This window comes from Embiotoca jacksoni, unplaced genomic scaffold (genome assembly GCF_022577435.1).
Source record: "Embiotoca jacksoni isolate LCO1_2020_lvr unplaced genomic scaffold, fEmbJac1.0.p SCAF_2, whole genome shotgun sequence".
NCBI classification, from domain to species: Eukaryota; Metazoa; Chordata; class Actinopteri; family Embiotocidae; genus Embiotoca; species Embiotoca jacksoni.
In genome coordinates, this window is record NW_027185340.1 from 2,925,659 (window position 1) to 2,947,909 (window position 22,251).

At 42.1% G+C, this 22,251-nt stretch overlaps 4 protein-coding genes across 9 annotated transcripts in view; all 4 read left to right on the forward strand.

Moving 5' to 3' along the window:
* frmpd4 (FERM and PDZ domain containing 4) overlaps positions 1 to 8,810 on the forward strand; it is a 27,074-nt gene extending 18,264 nt beyond the window's left edge. For all 5 annotated transcript variants that reach the window (XM_069153930.1, XM_069153932.1, XM_069153931.1 and 2 more), the window contains 5 exons: positions 7 to 189; positions 371 to 503; positions 589 to 1,563; positions 3,153 to 4,358; positions 5,415 to 8,810. In XM_069153930.1, the coding sequence (XP_069010031.1) occupies positions 7 to 189; positions 371 to 503; positions 589 to 1,563; positions 3,153 to 4,358; positions 5,415 to 6,676 (3,759 nt within the window). In that variant the 3' untranslated portion in view covers positions 6,677 to 8,810. The remainder of the gene's footprint in view (positions 1 to 6; positions 190 to 370; positions 504 to 588; positions 1,564 to 3,152; positions 4,359 to 5,414) is intronic.
* On the forward strand, positions 7,083 to 12,035 carry tlr7 (toll-like receptor 7). Of its 2 annotated transcripts, none has more exons than XM_069153937.1 (2): positions 7,083 to 7,091; positions 8,871 to 12,035. In XM_069153937.1, the coding sequence occupies exon 2, from the start codon at positions 8,871 to 8,873 to the stop codon at positions 12,018 to 12,020; it is 3,150 nt and encodes a 1,049-aa protein (XP_069010038.1). In that variant the 5' UTR covers positions 7,083 to 7,091; the 3' UTR covers positions 12,021 to 12,035. The 2 variants fall into 2 exon arrangements, with proteins under 2 accessions (XP_069010038.1, XP_069010037.1); XM_069153936.1 differs by lacking the exon at positions 7,083 to 7,091 and adding an exon at positions 8,597 to 8,611.
* A 70-nt stretch (positions 12,036 to 12,105) lies between these two features.
* LOC138200927 (toll-like receptor 8) lies at positions 12,106 to 17,368 on the forward strand. The gene is made up of 2 exons (XM_069153938.1): positions 12,106 to 12,571; positions 14,055 to 17,368. Exons 1-2 carry the CDS (start codon positions 12,542 to 12,544, stop codon positions 17,124 to 17,126), a joined length of 3,102 nt encoding a protein of 1,033 aa, XP_069010039.1. The 5' UTR covers positions 12,106 to 12,541; the 3' UTR covers positions 17,127 to 17,368.
* Positions 17,369 to 18,704: 1,336 nt separating this feature from the next.
* On the forward strand, positions 18,705 to 20,062 carry tmsb4x (thymosin beta 4 X-linked). The gene is made up of 3 exons (XM_069153942.1): positions 18,705 to 18,814; positions 19,453 to 19,565; positions 19,666 to 20,062. Exons 2-3 carry the CDS (start codon positions 19,466 to 19,468, stop codon positions 19,692 to 19,694), a joined length of 129 nt encoding a protein of 42 aa, XP_069010043.1. The 5' UTR covers positions 18,705 to 18,814; positions 19,453 to 19,465; the 3' UTR covers positions 19,695 to 20,062.
* Positions 20,063 to 22,251: the final 2,189 nt, after the last annotated feature.

Below are 22,251 nucleotides of genomic sequence, written 5' to 3' on the forward strand. Positions count from 1 at the left end.
TTACAGCAAGGCGAGAAGCACACAGAAGTGACTTTGCTGGTGGGTCCCAAATATGGCATCAGTCATGTGATCAACACCAAAACAAACCTGGTGGCCCTTCTGGCTGATTTCAGTCATGTGAACCGCATTGAGATGTACACCGAGGATGAGAACAGGGTCAGAGTGGAGCTACATGTTCTGGACGTAAAGGTTAACAAACCCTCCCATATTTTAAAACACAACAAAGTACTGGTACATTTCTAAATATGGTTTTGGGGTTTTATCCTGACAATGGCAGATCTATTCTTCAGTCATTATAACCTCACTGCACAACCCCACTGTCTCCTTTATTTTGTGCTCATTGTTGTCTGATTATCTGCCTCTTTCACAGCCTATCACTCTCTTAATGGAGTCCGTTGATGCTATGAATCTGGCCTGTTTGACTGCTGGCTACTACAGATTACTGGTGGACTCTCGGCGCTCCATCTTCAATGTGGCCAAAAACACCAACAGCATGGAAACAAGTGCGTGTGAAAGCATGTGAATATGACTCATCAGAGTGCACTGTGTCAAAATAGATCCATTTCAAACTCTGTTTCCTCTTTGCAGGCCACGCAGCGAGAGTAAAGCAGAACTACCAGGCTATTGAGTGCACATACAGCACACCCCATAGAGGATGCGACAACAGGAACAACCAGAGGAGCAGCCAGGATTACTCCGACCAGGAGTGTGAATACCTCGACCACGGCAGATATGAAGCCCAACACGTCTATGTGACCGAGATCCACCAGCCCCAGCACACAGTTCACATGGCAGAGAGAGCGGAGTGCTGCAGAATCCCTTGCTCCCAGACTTATCTCAACATCCCAAGACCCAAACCCCAGGACTCCTCCAGGAGTGCAAAGGTCTCCTTCATATTTGGAGACCCTCCCTTAGACAGTGTAAACCCCCAGAATCTGGGCTACCAGAGACTGATGGACGAAGGCTCCGAGATTTTAGACAATCACAGCCCCATGTACAGGCGTCTCGAGGACGACTATAAGATGATGGATGCCATAGAAGATGGGTATCAGTACTCCACCAAAATCTTCGGTCCCACCGAGTGCATCGAGGAGCCGCTGCTGCACGATATCTGCTATGCAGAGACAACAGATGACGCAGAGGATGAGGATGACATCAGCTGCGAGGAAGACATGGTGATGAGTGACATTGACAAACCTACACTGCTCACGCTCTCAGGGTCCAGCGATGACATCATTGACTTGACCTCCCTCCCTCCCCCGCCGGAGGGTAATGACGAGGAGGACAATGATGTACTGCTGCACTCTCTTAACATGGCCATCGCTGCTCCTCCTCCCGGTTTCAGGGACAGCTCTGATGAGGAGGAGCAGCAGCAGGGGGCTGGGATTCGGGCCCACGGGGCCCGTAATGATATCCCAGTGTCTCTCATAGATTCGGTGCCCACCCACGGAGCAGAGGGCCCCGGGGAGCCTCTAGACGATGCAGTGGTGTCCACCTTACAGGCACTTGAGGCCCTCGCTGCATCTGAGGACCAGAGTCCGGCACAGTCAGAGAGTAGCACAGGTTCTCCTTACACTATTGTAACTTTCATCCATTAACACCACACATGGTCCAGCCATCACTTTTAATTTGTCCTTGTTGATTTTTTTTTTTTTTTTCAATAAAGCCCATTTTGTTCTATGTTTCCATTTGTGAATATTTCTTCATTCATTTGACAATTCAGACATTTGCGTTCATTATTGTGATTCATTTTGATTTTGTTTTGTGTATCATTTTGTTTGTTTTCTCCATTGTACCCAACATAATGTAAAGGTTTGTTGCTAGTATAAAAATAATCGAAAATAGATCTTCATCATCTTAAATAGCCATCTACAGATGTGATCAAAATTATTGGTACCCTTCCACTTAAAAAAGGAAAAACACGATTTTCTGAGATCCCTTGTTTTAGCTGAGTTTTCTCCTTTAGATGTTTGACTCTTTCCATATATGTTCGATTGGACTAAGATCAGGACTCCTCGCGTGCCACTTCAAAATGTTGAGAAGTTTCCTTCTCATTCTTTCTGTGCTTTCAGATTTATGTCTTGAGCTGTTGGATGAGCCATAACCTGCAACTGAGACACAGCGCTCTGCCTTGAGCTCCAAAATGCCTTCATAATCTTCTAATTTCATTATCTCCTGCAGTATTGAGGCTGCCTGTGCCGGACCCATAACAAGCGTCTCCAGCTGAGCGTCTTCCATGTCTCACAGTGCGAATGTTCTTTCTTTTAAAGCTTTAAAAGTGGCGACTTCCTTGAAACCCACTTTCATTTAGGAAACCACACATGGTTTGACCAGACACTGCAATACCTCGATTGAGGAAGTCAGCTTCTTCCTTTTTTTTTTTTCCGTTGTTCTCCTTCCACCACTCAAACTATCCTCCTGTTCACTCAGTTTTCCTCTGGTGGGCTTCATTCCCATGGAGCTTAAAGTTTCTAATAATATTAGCAGCTGTGGTGACAGGACCACGGCACTGCTCGGAGACCGTCTTTACCTTTAACTCTTCCACACTTGGCAATTATGTTTTTCTCCTTAGACAAGTCTTCTCTTCTATTTTATTTTTCTTTGTTCAGCGTGAAGTACACAATGACACCGAACATCTGAGTGACTCCATTTAAATAGGCTGAATAAATGATGAGAAGGGTGATTATAAGATGACGGAGATAGTAATTGCTTCAAATAACACTCAAATCCACTTATCTAGCACCACTTCTAAGGGGTATCAATAATTTTGTCCAGGCTATTTTAAAAGATTATTTTAGATTTTGCAAATATTTTTGACAGCTTGAAATGCAAGTGAGCCACAAAATGGCTTCAAATTTCAACACTTTTCAGGAAGAACAGAGCATTCTTACAATGAGGTGTAAAGCGGCTAGCACGTGAAACTTTTATGAATTCCAAAGCTGTTTTTGTATTTTAAGTGGAATGATATAATGTAATGATTTAGATTTAATATTGTGTATTATTCCAAAGTCATCATTCATCTTTCTTTTTTTTTCTCATCTTCCTGCTGATTTAGTTTGTCGTTGTAATTGTCACTTCTTAATCTGTATTTTTTTGTCCATGTGCCTCAGATCAAGTTGTTAATGAAGCGTCTTTCTCTCTGTGGTACGCAGGTGTCGAAATATCACGAGCATTTAGTCCCGACTCTTCGGATTCTGGCAATGAGACCAACTCCTCAGAGATGACGGAGAGCTCCGAGCTGGCCACTGCCCAGAGACACTCAGACAACCACCTGCGAATGCACGTCGCGGTAGCAGAAGGATACCACGCCATGAATGAGGAAAAGACCGAGGCGACCATGTCTGGTGATGGTGGAGCAGAAGCTCTGCAGTTCAACCCCCAGGAGCACCAGGAGGAGGAGGCCAAATCCTCTGCTGTCGCCTCCACGCAGATGTTTCACTCAGATGGCGGAGAGATGGAGCCAGAGACAATGGAAATAAAATCAGTCAGTGAATACTTCACTAAGATGCACATGGGCTCAGTAATGAGGCAGAGAGGAAAACAGAGGGAGGCAGAATGCAGAATCCAAGCAGATACCTGCGACTCCTCCGATAAGTTGCACATGACTCCTCAAGGCTCTGGTAAAGAAGAGCCCCCTCATCTCGTTGGGAAGTATAACGCTTTCACTGTGAGAGATTCCTATTACATGAATCAACTTGATCTGGGGCGAACTCACTTTAAAGACAGGCATCAAAAATGGCAGCAGCGGGTGCCGGGAAACAAAATGGCACAGAATCTCGCTCCAGAGTGTGTGAATGACTCACAGGCTTCCCACGCAGACAGGTTGACAGCAAAGGGAGAGAAACAGGACTCGGATGAAAGAAGCCAACAATTAAATACCCATCTCATCTCCCAGTCCAAAGGGCCCGTCTCCGCAGAGGGTGACGCCACTTCACAGGATAACGAGCAGCAACTAATGAAGCTCCCTCAGTCAGAGCCTGACGTCACGCGGTTATATGAATACCACGTGAGCAAGCGCATGTCGTCAATACAAAGTGAAGGCGTTCATTCTCTCCAGAGCTCACAGTGCTCCTCAATAGATGCTGGCTGTAGCACAGGCAGCAGCAGCTGTGCAACGCCCATGGATTCTCCCCTTTGTGCCACAGACAATATGCACGTACTGTCGGAGTCCTCGCTAAAGGGGCTGAGTTATGTCACTGCCGAGGAGAAGGCTTACGGGGCCCCGGGGCAGGGGAAGACTGGTCATCCCATGGACCCCACCCTGTTGAGGAAGATCCATGCAGCTACCAGTGCTGAGCCCGGTTTCGGGATTACGCGGGATGGCAGTCACAGAATGCCCAAGATAAAAGAAACCACAGGTAAAACTAAACAGAAGGGCGCTTCCTGCTCATCTGTGCCTACGTAAAAAGAATTAAAATGACATTTAAAAAAAAGTTCGTCATTGCAGGCAAATAACATCAGGAGTAAATTTCAAAGGGTCAATTTGCAAAAATGACAAAAATACACTATCTTATGATTAAATTTCTCACTAGAATTACTTTCTTCTGAGAAAATATTCCTTCACAGCATATTGTGTGAAGTATTTGGAGTTGCAGGTGCTTGATGATGCTGATATTCCTTTTAAATAATTGTTTATTACCACAATTCAAATCCAATGACCTTCACTATATCAGGATGGGAGGGTGAAATATCTCAAAATCTGGAAAAATAAAAACCAGACCAATCTACAGGGCCCGATATCACCAGAGGTAAAAAAAAAAAAAAAAAAAAGGTGAAATGGCCCTTTAAAATATATGTGTGTGTGCCATTATTTGCCTCCAATGACCTGTTTTATTACAAGAACTGCTCGACATTTTGGGAAATACACAGATTCGCTTTCCTGCTGCAATTACAAGATAGTTATGTATCTGTACATTTGATATGGAGTTGAAGACAGCAGCTAGTTTGCTTAGTTTAGCATAAAGACTGGAAACGGGAAAGTGTAAAAAGGGCAAGTTGTGGTTTTGTACAGATACAGTGTGTACAGGTCATCTTTTCTTCCACGAGGTTGCCATGAAGCTCGCGGAGATTCAAAAAAGTTATTGCATCCACCCGAATAATAATTCAACACATACCTCCCTATAAAACCACAACCTGACTTTTTTTAAACTTTGTTCTTTCTGCAGATTCAACAAAAGACAATCTAAGTGCTAATGAGCTTTAGAGTTGCCGGTAGGCTCATATTTAACAGAGAGATCATTATCTGGAAGAATGTACTTCCCAAAATGTCAAACTGTTTACTCCATTATTGCTCTTTAATCGTAACTGAAATGCAGCATTTGTGTTATTACTTGCATGTGATGAATAGAAACATTTTATTTCCATCAGGGAGATGCTTAACAGTTCTCTTTGTTTTCCTACTACCCCTAGTGTAGCTTGCACACAGCTGAAGAAGGCTGGGGAAGAGTCATCTCTAGCTCTCTGTAATGAGACCAGTACCACCACCACAACCATGCCACCTTCATCATTACAAAGTAGCACAGAGCCCAGCAGGCTAACACAGGCCAGCCGTGTGCCCGACCCACAAGCCCTGGCTTTCCCCTCAAGCGGATCTTTGAGTGACCCTCCGACAGGCAGCCTCAGGAAGCCACACAGGGCTCGGATGCTCAGGAGGACCTGGAGCACCTTAATGCCAGGTTCCAGGAGCTTAGAAGCACTGTTAGGCAAAACCAAAGCCACACTTACAGGGAGGAATGATGGTCAGAATTTGAAGTCTCATGATCCCCTAAAAGTGCAGAGGATGTTCTCTGCCAAAACCTTACCCAAGAGCTTGTCCCATGGTTCAGTCACCTCTAATTCATCTGGCAGATGGCTGCAAAGAGAAGCCACTCTGCTGCTGCCAGAGTCAACAGCACCGAGGCTGGATGCAAGCACGTGGAGGTGCCGTGGGCCGTTAAGTCACTGCTTCCTCAGGAGAAAGTCAAACCCTCATGGTGGTGATGAAGAAGGAGAGATGCCTTCTCGTGCTCTCTTCTCTGACAGCTCAGTTTCTTTCAGTGGCAAGAAAAAGACTATCTGGAAAGCAGGTTATAAAGCTGAGCGGAGCAACAGGGCCACAACCAAGCAGGACGTGAGCCTGAAAGCAAGACTAGATCGTATAAATTCAATGAAGGGGAAAACCTACAGCCTTCACACAGGGTTCGCACTCGCACGAAAGGATGCCTTAGAGATGATCGGCGTGTTGCGGTCCGGCGTCGGCCACTTGTCCAGAGGTGATATCCCAGAAGTCAACGAGACTGATATGGAAACGTTCTCCCAGCTGCTTTTAATGCAGTCCAAAGTGCTGAGCGGCGCCTGCAGTCAGATGGCCGTGGAGTACAGCAGCCCAGAGGAGCTGCTGCTCACTCTGACGCACAGCTTCCACACACTCTGCTGCTTAACGCAAGCCTGCATGTCACTGGTGGAAGGCCTGAGCACCGAGAGTGAGCGGCGCGAGGTGGCAGCCAAGGTGGATGAGGTCGTCATGAACTACGTGTGTCTGCTGAAAGCTGCGGAGGCGGCTTCAGGAGGCTCCCCCAGTGACCAAAGTGTGAATGCATTGACACATTACTCTGCCACCATGTCTGCTATTATCAACGCACTAACTCACTCACTGAAAACACTGCTGGACAAAAAAACTGGTGTTATTTTGTCCTGATTATTGATTTTAAAGCCATACATAATAGACATGGGTTGAACAACCAATGTGAACTGCTGTGAAAAAAAATCTTGCCTTGTGTATACAATATTTTATTATGTAAAGAAAATATAAAATTATATGAATAATTAAAATTTTAAATAGATTATATTAAGCCCTCTATTAAGAAGAATAAGAATTTCCTCTCAAGTATAGTATCTAATATTACACAATAGGGATTATTTTAATGATTTATTGGTTATATTAGGATTTTAACATGTAGATTATTACAATCTTATTAGTTCATTGTTTATAAATTGTGAAAATATATATTATGTTGGAGAAATGCATATACTATATACAGCTCTAGACAAATCACTGCACAGGACTAGACTTGATAAAATTAAAGTAACGCATACAATTTTTCCATTTGCTGGTGTCACTTAATTTACTGAATACTTTACACATGAACACTGAGTACTTTCTCGTTATTTTTGTCAACGTCATAAAAAAAAATTAAAACTTTTAAAAAGTATTATCTCCAATGATTTTGGTCTTTTTCTGTTTCACTCCATGCGTTCGTAGTTTTGTTGTTTACCAATTTCTTTTGTTACATGTAAATTCAAAATCACTTTCATTTCAGTTGATTTCTGAAACACCAAAGACAAACTGACAAAGCCTGACAGAGTAACTCCCCCCGGATTATCCAAGTTTGCGACTAAATTTGCATTATTCATACAGAAAACTTCCCTGACCTATGTTTAGTTTTGTAACTATGTTTTATAATTCATGATTTTACCATTCCCTCTGGTCTGAGTGGTGGTAATGCGTTTTGCATTAATGATGATGATGGTCTATTTCACTTATGGGGCTGAAGAGAGTGTTTGCACAGCGTTATGTATGAAAGTATTCAAGTACATGTTGCATAATGGTTTTGCATCTGAGTAAAACAAGACTTGATGGCCATGCTAGCAGCTCAGTGAGGCTATAGGCGGTGTGGTGCTTTGAGCTAAATGCATTAGCATTACATTAGCAGGCTGCCATGCTCACAATGCCAATTCTAACATGCTAATATTTAGTAGGGTTAATGTTGACCATATTCACCTTAGAAAAATCAGGGGCTGCACCAAAGTCACATTCATTTGATACTCTGGGCACCACGGATAACTGTAGTCTACCAGATGGCATGGCAATTCATCCAAGCTGTCAAATTTTTTTACTAAAAAGCATGACATCAACCTCGACAGGCTGACATTGCCATACTGTCGCTCGAATAGCCACAAGGATGCTTTGCCATCATGCCTTTTCACTTTGAAAAGCGGCTCATGTAGATGCTTTGTTGAAAACTACAGAATCTGATCATTTGGTCTCTCAAATGAAAGACCGGGCACATACTGTCTAGACAGGTGAGAGTGAATGTTACTCAGGCGCAGACAGCCACACAGCAGCCACAGATTACATAAGAATATTCTCCCTGGGCCAAAATAACAACATGTAAGCCGGTAAACCTAAACCCAAGTACAAGTTTCACTTTGCCCTGCAGGTTGATCAGAAATGAAACCCCCTACTTTCACTAGTGGAGGCCACTATATGACCCACAAATCCTTCAATACAACATAATAAGAGCAAAAGAATATCATACTTGATCTTTCTATTATAAAGAAAACCTGTTCATGGTCATCTTAACGTAATGTCCATGTTTCTATAACAAATAACCCGTCAGCTGTTACAGACGTGGTGATAGAAGGAATATTTGGATGTGAGTGGTTTGTAACAATAAGGAAGTGATTCTGGCTAATTATACTCACAACGGGCTTACCCTGCCACCTGTTACTTTCACCTCATCACCTTAGAGCTGATTGTCAGTGTTGCACTTCTTTCAGTGCTCGATCCAACTTGACAACAGAACCCAGAGCAGGACGTCTTCTTAATCTCTGAATAATGTTCTTCCACTTGGTGAGTAAGGAACTTTCTACTGCACGGTATCATGATTTATAACTAGTCAAATGTAGGTTGTTGTTTTTTTATCAGAAGAGCTGTCAACCACACGGAGGAGAGGAAAATGAAATGTTAGCTTGTGAAATTCCCTGGTTGTATCATGAGGTAGAATATCCTGCACATGGCTGAATAAAATAGGTGATGTGTTTGTTATAGATATTATGTGTTTTCTTTTGACTGCACACATGTCTCATGGAGCCACTCTGTTTCTGTGCAGATGTGTGTGGCACTGCTGGGCCTGTGGTCCTCCTGTGCCCCTACATCGACAAGTGGCCCCTCGTACCCAAAAACGCTGCCATGTGATGTTACTGAGACCAAGAACGAGAGTGAGGTGAAAGTGGACTGCACTGAGAGAAACCTCAAAGAAGTCCCCCGTGGCATCCCGAGAGACACGACCAATCTGACGCTCACCATCAACCATATACCGAATCTAAACTCCACCTCCTTTCATGGTCTGGATAACTTGACTGAGATTGACATGCGGTGCAACTGTGTGCCCATCAAAATTGGCCCCAAAGACCGCATGTGCACGGAGAGTGTGACGATTGAGGAAAACACCTTTACAAAACTGAGGAATCTGCGAGCGCTGTATCTGGATGGCAATCAGCTCTCCAGTATACCCAAAGGCCTGCCGTCAAATCTGATGCTGCTGAGTTTGGAAGTCAATCACATTTATAACATTTCCAAAGCAAACCTCTCAGAAATCAGAAACCTTGAGGTGCTTTACCTCGGTCAAAACTGCTATTATCGCAACCCCTGCGGTGACTCCTATCACATCGAGAATGGCACGTTCTCACAGTTTAACAATTTAATGCTGTTATCTCTCAAGTCAAATAACTTATCCTTCATTCCACCTCAGCTGCCCACGAGTTTGAAGGAGCTGTATCTCTACAACAATAACATTACAGAAGTCACTGATGAGGATTTCCAAAAACTAACTAACCTTGAGATTCTGGACATTAGCGGTAACTGTCCTCGATGTTACAACGCTCCTTTCCCGTGCAGCCCGTGTCCAAATGATGCACCGCTTAAAATCAGTAAGTCGGCTTTTAAAATGCTGACCAAACTAAAGACGTTGCGCCTGCACAGTAACTCCCTGACATGTGTGCCATCTGAATGGTTTCTCAGCACAAAAGAGCTCAGAGTGCTTGATCTCTCCTCAAACTTTTTAGCAAGAGCGATAGAAGTCACCATCTTCCCACAATTCCTGCGCAATCTAGAAGAGCTGGACCTTTCATTTAACTATGAACTGCAGAAGTATCCTCAAACACTGCGACTGAGCAAAAGTTTCTCCTCTCTCGGGTCACTTCGAATTCTCCGACTGAAGGGTTTTGTGTTTCAGCAGCTAAGACAAGAGAGCATTGACCCTTTAAAACATCTACAAAACCTGGAGGTTGTAGATCTGGGGACAAACTTCATTAAAATGACAAATCTGAGTATTCTGATGGAGTTAAAGAGCTTCAAAATAATCAGTCTGTCTGACAACAAAATATCTTCTCCCTCCGATGCCCAAGATGTTGTTGGTTTCTCCGGAGAGGAGCCCTTGCACTGGTCTCCCATGACCGCTGCTGTTGAGTACAAAAGTAAAGAAGTGAGAGAGATTCATTACTTCAGCTACGATGAGTATGCGCGCAGCTGCAAATACAAAGATAAGGAACTCGGAGTTAAAACATCACTTGTCAGAAGTCAATGCAGTCAGTTTGGCAAAACCCTGGATGTGAGCAGAAACAACATATTCTTCTTGCATTCCAAATTTTTAAACTTTGAAGAGCTGAGATGTCTTAATCTGTCCGGAAACGCAATGAGCCAAACTCTGAATGGGTCTGAATTTAGCAATTTGACTAATTTACAATATCTGGACTTTTCATCGAATCGCCTGGATCTGCTCCACTCCAGCGCATTTCAAGAACTGAAAAATCTGGTCATTTTGGATATAAGTAACAACAACCATTACTTTGAATCAGAAGGTTTGACTCACATGCTTAATTTCACTAGTAATTTAAAAAAACTCAGGATACTACGAATGAACGACAATAAGATCTCGACTTCCACGAACACAGAGTTGGAGAGTCAGTCCCTCAAGACGTTAGAGTTCAGAGGTAACCGGTTGGATTTGCTGTGGAGAGAAGGGGACACCAGATATATCAACTACTTCAAAAAATTACATAATCTATCTGTCCTTGATATCTCCCAAAACAATCTAAATTCTATTCAAGAGCAAGTGTTCCACGGTCTGCCAGACAAGCTGTCTGATCTCTACATCCAAAACAACAGACTAAAATCCTTTCCTTGGGAGAAACTACAATTTCTAATTTCTTTGCAAGTCTTAGATCTCAGTAGAAACAGCTTAACGTCTGTTCCAGGCATGCTGTCAAACTGTAGCACATCTCTCAGGAAACTCATTTTACATAAAAACCAAATCCTAAAACTCACGCCAGATTTTCTCAAGAACGCCTACAAGTTAAAATACCTGGATCTTAGTTTTAATCATATACAGCACATTGAAAAATCTAGCTTCCCGGATGATGTTGTCAATCAGATGGACATGTTACTTCTGCACAAAAACAAATTCTTGTGCACTTGCAATACCACTTGGTTTGTCACATGGCTCAACAGAACCACAGTGAAAATCCCAAGACTGGGCATGGATGTTACCTGTGCAGCTCCGGGGGTTCAAAGAGGCCACCCGGTGATCTCAGTGGACCTGCTGGCCTGCCAGCACCACTACCTGTCAATCATCCTCTGCATCCTTATGACGTCCGTCGCCCTCGCCTTCCTCACCCTGTCCATCTCCAGCCATCTCTTCCTGTGGGACGTATGGTACATCTACCACTTCTGCAGCGCCAAGTTCAGAGGCTACCGGCGCCTGCCTTCCCCGAGCGCTGCCTATGATGCCTTTGTGATCTACGATAAGGAGGATCCCGCCGTGTCGGAGTGGGTGTTGAAGGAAATGTGCGTTCTCCTGGAGGAGAGCGGAGACCGCCGGTTGACGCTGTGTCTGGAGGAACGAGACTGGCTCCCCGGGTGTCCCCTGATTGACAACCTCTCTCAGAGCATCCACAGGAGCAAGAGGACCGTGTTCATTCTTACCAAAAGATATATTCAAGGGGGGAACTTCCAGACAGCTTTCTACATGGCCCACCAACGGCTAATGGATGAAAAAAATGATGTGATTGTACTAATCTTCTTAGAGAAAGTGTCCTGCAACTCAAAGTACCTGCGATTACGGAAGAGGCTGTATAAGCAGTCGGTGCTGGAGTGGCCTACAAACCCTCAAGCCCAACCATACTTCTGGTTCAGCCTGAGGGGGGTCTTAGCAACTGAAGGTCACAAACAATACAACAATCTCTTCAAAGAGACACTGTAAATAAAACAGTATACTGTCATTCTTAGTTCTTTCTCTCATTTTAGATTCATGTGAATGTGCTTCTGCATAAGAGATAGAGAATGTGAATATTGCACTGTGTAAATGTAAACAGAAATATTATTTATGTAATTTTAATGACCAACTGTGTGCTTTTTACTTGTGAATTCCCTTTTTACTGAATGCCACTGTTTGCCATTCCCGCAGAGTATTACATTTTTTGATCTTGTCTTAGATGATAATGAAACTTTCAGCATTTCATGGAACAGGGAAGTGAAACAGATGTACTTCCTCAAACTACGTGCTACTTCTCCGTGACAGTTCATAGCAGCTTCTTGTGTGAATCAACCAGTTTGTTGCTTTTATGTTTGACTTCAACTACAGGGAATTATTTTTCCACAATGTGTGAAGATAAAGTACAAGGATTATGCAGGTTATAAGTCTTTTTTTATTTTTATTTTTTTTAATCATTTCATCTTAAGTGCCTGAGCGTCACCTGGTTTGAAAGCTGTCGTTCAGAGATAATGAAGGATCAGTACAGCAAATGCACAATGGTGAGTTGTATTAACAAAAGTTCCTCTGTATATTTTATTTAAAGCTTTTCTCTATCTGTGTAACAGAGAACAGAATTATGTAAATACATTTTATTACTCAGACTAAATTAATCATCAGGGCTTTGTGGTTATCTACATGTGTGTTAATTGGATGTTTCTGAAATATGATATTAAATGACTTTGTGCTTTTATGATTTCTTTTCATGAAAAACTTGACACCACTTGATATTACTTGGACTAACTTTGTGTAAATTAATTAGACTGTTCATGTAATGCATTGAAAATTGTTCTGCATTTTTGATGATGTATTCTACGGAAAATACAGTATATTAAAGTTGATATGGGATTCTGCAAAATATATCATGTCCTTTTTATTTTATCAGTATTATCTTTCATTTTTAGAGAGGAACAGTTGGGGGCCTCAGGATTACGAACTATGCAACCACACAATTTCCAAAGATACACATTTGTCAGACTGATACTGAAACGTTCATTAAGACGCAGAATATTTTTAATTTCACTCACTATGAAGCTCATACAGCTTCAGTGAAGAAGTATGTGAGAAAATCAACGTGATACTGTCCCTATGAATTAAAATACAACCTACAGCTACTTAAAAAGAAACAGTGGGGGAACTGAATGTTTAGCTTTTGAAGGAATAAACTTCCTTTTTGGAGATAAAAAAAAAAAAAAAGTTGAATTCAGAAACAAAACAAACATGCCCTCATTCAGTTCAATACACTCAAGGGTTTTGTGATCTCACAACTGTCACTTAGACAGTAAATGTTATCGAGTGTTGCTGTAAGTGGTTAACAGGATTGATCACTGTCAAATAGACAGGACTATTGTTCCTAATGGGTGTTATTTCACCTCCAAACTACTGCCACCTGCTGGGTTTAAGTGGTGCCATACTGAAATGCAATTTACAGTACCTAAAGGTTAATGATTTTTCCACTCATCATTAAATCAATAATCACGTATAAACACAGACCTTTTTTGCAGCCAATATTTTGACATGCGAAAGCAGGAAAAGGCACAGACGTAAATCACCCCATTAATAATGGTTGCATTCCATTTAGGTGAGCTGTTCGGTGTGGTACATGTTGCCTCACTGAAGAGGTGAATCAAACAGAGACGAACTGTCTGCTGTGAAAAAAGGCATATTGGTTTTGTGTGCTGTGGTCGTTCTTCTGTTCCTCATTCCCAAAAAGGCCTGGAAAATTTCCTGAAAAGGCTGAGCCTCAGATTAACTTTCAGATAAACTTCAGAATAAACTTGTTCACTGGACAAACACTTTAGATTTTGTTGTTCATTAAGTCCCTTGGAAGAGCATTAGGAAGGGAAATCTTCATGTCCATTGTGAACTGTTCCCAGATTCATATGGGTACTAGAATATTGTTTTTCAACATGACATTTTAGATAACTATGTACTGTGTTACAATTTACGTTACTCGATTTGACGCGTTTCATTGTTTGTCTACAGACGGTCTCATGTTGGATGCACTTGCTGCTGTTCTGTCTGTGCTGCCATTATGAGATCCAGCTGGCTGCATGCAAACCTCAATGGATGAGACCGCAGTTCCCTTGTGATGTCACAGGCACCAACACCTCTATGGTCAGATTTGACTGTGAACAGCGTCTTCTGAAAGAAGTACCTCATGGGATAACTAGTAATGCAACTGATCTTAACTTGTCAAACAATCTCATTAAGGATATTAAAGATGATGCATTTTCCAACCTGCTGAATCTCACTCAGCTCAATCTCAACCGGGCAAACAAGGACAGAGAGCTGCACATTGCTGCAAACACTTTCAAAAATCTAACAAAGCTGCATCACCTGAGACTGGTCAGTGATGGTCTGAAGAAGATTCCAGGTAATCTCCCTCTCAGTTTGCAATTCCTGGACCTGAACAAGAACAAGATTATGTCGTTGGATAAGCAGAGCTTCGCTGGCTTAACAAATGTGACACATCTGTGGTTATCAAAAAACTGCTACACATGGAACCCGTGTGGGGATATAATCAGAGTTAAGAACAACAGTTTTGTACATATGCACAAACTGAAGCTTCTGGACTTGTCCTTCAACAACTTAACCAAGGTTCCCAAAGGACTGCCCCAATCACTGAATGTGTTAATGCTGATGTCAAACCAAATACAGTCCATATCTAAGGATGATTTCCGTGGGTTACAAAACTTAAAAATCCTTAAAATACAAGGGAACTGTCCAAGATGTCAAAATGCTCCATATCCCTGTGTACCTTGCCAAAACCTCTCTCTTGCCATTCATGCTGATGCCTTTCACAGTCTAACACAGCTTAAGACACTGAACCTGGGCGGAAACTCGCTGCAGCACCTAAATCCGTCTTGGTTTGAGAGGCTGAACAACCTTAAACAACTCTTCCTGGCGTTCAACTTCTTACTAGAAGCAATTACTGAGGAGGCCACTTTTCTAAGAAACATTCCCAAGCTAGAAAAAGTCGACCTGTCTTTCAATTTTGCTCTCAAGCAATACCCAAGAACAATAAATCTTTCTAAAGAGTTTCAAACTCTCACATCACTAAAAACTTTGCATTTGGAGGGTTTGGTCTTCCAGAGTATTGGACCAAGCACACTCAGTCCTTTGTATGAGCTCAAAAACCTGTCAGCTCTGAACTTGGGCACTAACTTCATTATTAACTACGAGCCCACCGTATTCCAACATTTTCAACACACAAAGTTTATATATCTTGCCGAAAACAGACTTTATCCCATGCCAGAGAAAAATCCACGTGACGGGTACAATATGGGGTTTGACTTTTCGGTTTCACCGCTCATAAAGAGCACTCCGCAAGAATTTGATATATCACACAGCCTTGTGAAGCAAGAGTGCTTTGACTCTGGACGAGTACTTATCCTCAGCTCAAACAACCTGTTCTTCATATCTCCAAAACAATTTGAGGCCTATAAAAATATTGCGTGTCTCAACCTCTCAGGAAATGGATTTTCAGCTGCGCCTAACGGCACAGAGTTTTCCTCGCTGCCTAATCTGAAATACCTGGACCTGTCATTCAACAAGATTGATCTGGCCTATGACTACGCTTTTAATGAGCTCCAGTCACTAGAAGTACTCGACCTCAGTCACAACGAACACTACTTTAAAGCTTTTGGGATAACGCATAATTTAAATTTCATGAAAAATCTGCCTGCTCTAAGAGTGCTAAACATGAGTTATAACGCCATTTACACATTAACAACAAAGCAGATGTACAGCAAGTCATTAGCAGAACTTCAGTTCACAAATAATTTTCTGGGAACTCTTTGGAAAGAGAGGGACGGCACATATAAGACACTTTTCACTAATCTCACTAATCTGACAGTTTTAGATATATCTTACAACCACATCACAAAGATTCCAGGCAATATTTATGAGTATTTTCCACGTAACCTCACCAATCTACACATAGGTCATAACTCGCTGAGTGATTTTATGTGGGATAAACTGAAGTGTTTCCGTCGACTACAAATTTTAGACCTGAGCTTCAATTTCTTGTCTCATGTGACAGGTTTTAACTCAAGCATCAGCCAGACACTGACCTTCCTTGACCTGAGTCATAATCACATTGTCCACTTGGACGATGGGTTCTTAAAGGGCCAGAAAAGCCTTACCGCTCTGGACCTTAGCAACAACAAAATGACTCTCATCAATCAGACCACTTTTCAGTCGGGACCTGAAAATTATATCCGGACTTTGTTCTTGCAGAACAATCCATTTGAGTGCACCTGTGATGCCCTGAATTTCATTTTGTGGATTGAAACCAATGATGTAAAGATCCCCAAACTGACTACTGAGGTGACATGTCACACGCCGGAGCACCAGAAGAATGCAGCACTGATAAACTTTGATATTAAACAGTGTGTAAATGACAGTGAGGCATTCCAGATATACCTTCTCACAACATCCTTCATAATTGTTTTTATGTTAGTGGTGACAGTTGCTCACTTATTTTACTGGGATGCTTCCTATGTCCTGCACTACATGAAAGCTAAGCTGAAGGGATACAGATCCTTGAACTCACCGGACAGTGTTTATGATGTCTTTGTGACGTACGACACCAGAGATCCACGTATCTCGGAGTGGGTGATGAGGAATCTGCGGGTGAAACTAGAAGAGGAAGGAGATAAGCATCTTCCTCTGTGTCTGGAGGAGAGGGATTGGCCCCCGGGGGTCCCGCTCGTGGACAACCTAACTCAGAGCATCCAGTACAGTCGCAAGACCTTGTTTGTCTTGACAGAGGGTTACGTTAAGACCGGAGTCTTCAAGCTGGCAATGTATCTGGCCCACCAAAGACTGCTGGACGAGAATGTGGACGTGATCGTGCTGCTGATGCTGGAGCCCGTCCTGCAGCACTCGCACTTCCTGCGCCTGAGGAGGAGGCTGTGTGGGAAGAGCGTGGTAGAGTGGCCGAGAACAGCAGCCGCAGAGCCCTGGTTTTGGCAAAACCTGAGGAGTGTCGTAAGAGTAGACAATCAGGTGATGTACAACAAGACTTATTCAAAGTACTTCACCAACAAGTGAAACAGGATGAGGACAGTGATGATCGTCTTGGAATGATTTATAATGCTGCTTTGTGGACGATAATGTGAGTTTATTTTGTAACTGTTTGGTTTGGTCCTTCATTACTTTCGTCGATCTGTCTGTGAATAAACGAACTAAAGCCATGATTTCATTATTTTTACTCACGCAGAATGATACTGAATCTCTTATAATTTGTGTGCAAATATTACAGCATATAAATAAATCATCCGTTTCAAATCTGTCCCATTTTGCAGTCTATTATCTGGTCTCTAAAAATCTTTAAGGTCACAAGTTTAACCTATGAAAGAGCAATGGACTGCCTATTACAAAATGCACTGCATGCTCTGTCATTGAAGTGTTTTATGTGAAGTCTACATTATTGTACAATAATAAAAAATAAAAAAGTGTACGTATCCTAAACTTCCTGCAATCAAGCAAACCCTAAATGCACACTGCATGTTTGGCTGTAACCTGCAGGCAGTGGTGGAAAAGCAATTCAGATCTTTTACACCAATTTAAAAATACTCCATCACAACTAAAAGTCCTGAATGGAAATTTCTAATTAAATGCAAAGTCATGAGTTTTAGCAGCACAATGTAGTTGTGATAGTTAGGTTTAGTCCCTCTCGCTGATATATTGTCATATGACATCATTATAATATTAAAACTGAATCATCAGTGTGTTAGCAGCATGTTACTGCTGTAGCTGCAGGAGGTGGAGCTAGTTTCAGCTGGTTTATATCTTGTTTTGCTGCACATACAGCAACACCAGATATGTGAGGGGTGATTACTGGGAGAGGAAAATATATATATATTTTTTTTTTTTAAACTAAATCTGCCTAATTTTCTTTTTCTCATATCTTGGATTTCTGTCACATCTTGGATCCTTTGAACATTTACTGAGAAGTTTAGTCTTTAAACAGTGTGTTGTGTCTATAAAAGCTTGTTATATTATGCAGTGTCAAATCTTCATTTTTTTTTTTTTTATGTAAGTGCTGTAAAGAAAATATAGTGGAGTAAAAAGCACAAGCTTTACCTCTGAAGAGGAAATACTTGAGTAAATGACAAGTATCTCAAATTTGTACTTCACGAGTGCTTGGGCACACGTGCTTAGTTACTTTCCACCACCGCCTGCAGGTCCCCACCCACATTTTCATTTGCAATATACCTGCTACTACTTCGTTTGTCCGCATGGTGTCGCCAATGAGGTAGTTTTAATAGGTTGCTGTGTGGGAGTAATGCAAATTAAAAACTAAACTCCGTGTCCCACTCAGACATCACTTTATAGCAAACAATTTCTTCGGCTTTAAGGAATAAGGAAACTACTCTCGAACTGCTGCAGTGATATATTCTGTAGGTGATACTTAGCCTACGTCTTTTATAATTTCAGGAGAAACTTCATAGACTCATTTTACTCACCTGCAGCGACATACAGATTATTTTCATCAAACATTCATAAAATTTTCTAAACCTTCACTGTAATTTAGACACGTTGAGCGACTGTTTGTGGTCAATGAAATAAAAGCACAAAAACGCTGGTACAAAAAAAAAAAGCTGGCTGGTCGTGACGTCACCCAATCATTTGCATACGGTGCAGTATTTATACTGTGAGTAAGGAATGCGAACCACTCTGCTCGTGAGACAACGGGACGTGCCGGGCTTTTTGTTATTCATCTGACTGAAACACTGGTAAGTGTGTTGCCGTGTTTAGTGTAGACCATATGCAATTTAATTTTGAGGCTTATTTTTAGCCTGAATTATTTGTCGTTTTAGTTTAAGTCGTTGATCCTCATCGTTTGTCTTGGCTCAATATTAAACCGCGTCAAGATTTGTGTTTAAAGCTGCGGGAATAAATCGCAAAATACAGAAACCGTGACTAACGTAAAACAAGGAAGTGTTGCAAAATGACCTGAAGGCATACCTTCACATTGTTGCTTTGCCGCCTGCGTAAATGCTGCATGTCTACTTGAAATAAAGCTGCAGCGCGTGTGCTTTGTTTTCAGTCAAGTTAATTGGTCGGAGGATCTGTTGTAGTTGAAGTCTGCTGCTCTAGATCGCTGTTTAGGGCGGTGGTCCCCGGGTTGCACACGCTCACCTAACAAAGCATTTTTACAAGTCGGGCCTAAGACGCATGGATATGCGCCTGTCTTCCATAACTTCCACAATGAGCCCGAGTCCTATTCTTTCTTTTTTTTTCTTTTTTTTTTTTTCTTTTTTTAAGTCTATCATTTAAACGGCCCGAGAAGATCCACGATCCGACTTGACGCACAGGGGTAGTAATGAATGAACTCGGATGATTTATAATTATTTGGTGTCGTCTGTTCCAGAGCCTCAACAAACATGTCTGACAAACCTGACATCAAAGAAGTCACAACCTTCGACAAGACCAAGTTGAAGAAGACTGAGACCCAAGAGAAAAACACATTGCCAACCAACGAGAGTACGTACTGCACCTGTTGACCTATCCACACTGGTCAGTTTCTGTGGTCAATGAGATTGTGGGACTAATGAAAAAACGTTTCTCTTTTCCCCTCTTGCAGCCATCCAACAGGAGAAGTCGGACTCATAATGAAGACCAGTCCTCCTATGCACTGTACATTCCACAAGCTTTTCCTTTTTTTCCCTTCCCTTTCCACCATGTATTTCAAGATGCATCCCCTTAACTAATTGACATGGCTGTACAACCCCCACACCACTCACTTGCCCAAATGACCCCTCTGTACAGTAAGGAAGTGTGGCTCCATGTCTGCGTGGGTTCCTGGTCATCTGCTGCTGTGTCTGCATCTGCAATGTGGAGTCGCCGAGCAGGCGCGTGTCGAAACAACTGACCAACACTTGTGAATGCTCACATAGCAAGTGGTTTTGTAAAAAAAAAAAAAAACATCTGGAATGCGAAAGTTTGTTAAATATGCAAAATAAAAAAAAAATGAAATTGACTGTGTCATGATTTTTATTGTTTTAAAAATATTTGTGCTCCACCCATGTTGGGTTTTAACAACCATTTGAGAAGGGTTTATCATCCAAAAACCTTCACCAATGATTTAAACAGAGCAATATTGTCGTTATTATGCTATGATTTTACTGGTCTGGCCCATTTGAGATCAAAGTGGGCAGTATGTGGCCCCTTAACTAAGATGAGTTTGACACCCTTGGTTTAAGCACTTCAGTATTTAGATCTTTTGGCAGGGTTCAAGATTGAAGATATGTAATTAATGTGGGGGAGTGTAAATCCTGTTCACTATCTGTGTTTGTAGCTAAGGGGAAATAAAACCACTCATTGTTTAAAGCATGTGCTCACATCCTGAAATGACAACAGCTAAATGAATCTTTGGGCTCTACCTTAAGTCGTGATTTTTTTTTTTTTTTTTTTTTTTTTTTTTTTTTTATAACTGCCTCAAGGCAAATCTGAGCTTTGGAGAAAATAAAAACATGAAAGCTCATATCATAGATGAGCCATGCAGTCCTGTCTGGTCTTGTACAGTGCACATAAAGGTTTCTTGCGTGCAGCTGCACCAGGCCAGCATTAAGTCAGGCCAAGTCCCTCCCCACTCTCCAGCTGTAACTACAGCAGCTTCTCATTGTGAGCCAAATCTGCCCTGCCTAACAGGTTACCTCTCCTCAAACAGAATTCAGGTGAAGTGTCTTTCAGTTTTACTGTCAGAGAAAATGGACTTTTTTGATGCCGAGTCATATCTAAACCAGCTGCTGAATGTTCAGATTTGTTTTGTCAATAAATGCTGCGATGAAACACTGAGTAAATTGGATGTTAGAAACCTACCTTTATATACCTGCGCCTGCTGTCAGATGGGTGTCCCACACAGCCCTGAGCTGTAATCAGAGCTGAGAGGTCCACATTAGTTTGAGGCAGATTATTGTAAGCTGTGATGTGTGCTCACATACGTAAGAGAAAGGGACATTTGATGTATTAAGTATAACAGGTCCAAAAAGTTGAACAAATTGGCCCCCGGACGGATCACTACGTCCAGAGGAGTGTGTAATTCTATGAACGCTTTGAGTCGACAAAGGCCTTGATGTTGTCAATGAGTAAACCACAGCACTGATGTGGTGGCACTATTTGGAAGTTGTCACCTTCAAAGTACAGTAAAAAAGACAAATCTAACTCTCCATTGAAAGCACACAAAAAGAGAAGTTGTTCTTCTTTTCCCTGTTTCATAAAAACATCAGCTGCATTTTGTTTGGCGAGGGAGATTACGTAATACCGTGTGTCTATAGACCGTAAGAGCTGTGTTGAAATAACAATAAGCTCCGCTGAGGGATTGGCACAAGTTCACATTCATCCGCTTTCCCATGAGGCTGCATTTAATCAACTGTCATTTTTAGTATGGGAAAACGACATGTCTGTTTATTTTCCATTTGCTTGTTTTTTTTAAGGAGCACAAAAAGGCTAAACAATTCATGCAGTTGCACACATCTGTGATGCCACGCCTCTTCTTCCCACTCCCCGCTCTACGTACTCTACCATCCATATGTGCCGTCTGGTGAGACAACAGCTTCTCAGTGTCCCGTAACAATGTGTGCTTTTGGGAGGACATTACCCAGTATTACATATTACGAGACAATATTATTCTATTAAACTCACGGAACACTTTGTTTAAACTGTCGCTCTGACAGACTTTAAAACATTTAGCTGTAGAAGTCAGCATCTTGCACAACAATACTTCAATGGAGGATCCAGTGGAAAAATCAAACCTGATCCCTTTTTGAAGGGGATAATAGTATTTATTTAAATCATTTCTCCATCATACCGAGTTACCCATCTTCACTAATGCATTCTGTGATGGTGTGAGCCCAGTCAAGACCTGACCACGTCCGTGAAAGGGAATGCAAATGACAGTGAAATGGCTGATTGTGGTGAACTTGGCGTAAGACACCAAGAGGCCATCTGCTACTGTTGTGACGGGCACCCCTCTGGACCGGCTGCAGCTCGGACCGACTGCAGCCGCCCTCTGCCAAGAACACAGATGCCTCTTAGACTGCTCATGGCTGCACGCTGTACGTAATGTGTATCGAGCATGAGACCTCACTGACTCTGCTCCCCAACGGAGCCTTATACTATCAACAAGCGCATTGTGCTGTTAGTTTGAGTGAGTGAATAACTGACATGC

Bases quoted from the DNA above. Each gene is read 5' to 3' on its own strand.
- tmsb4x (XM_069153942.1), top strand. From the start codon at position 19,466: ATGTCTGACAAACCTGACATCAAAGAAGTCACAACCTTCGACAAGACC. The intron at 19,566-19,665 runs GTACGTACTGCA...CCCCTCTTGCAG, and splicing joins CACATTGCCAACCAACGAGA to CCATCCAACAGGAGAAGTCG.
- LOC138200927 (XM_069153938.1), top strand. From the start codon at position 12,542: ATGAAGGATCAGTACAGCAAATGCACAATG. The intron at 12,572-14,054 runs GTGAGTTGTATT...GTTTGTCTACAG, and splicing joins AGTACAGCAAATGCACAATG to ACGGTCTCATGTTGGATGCA.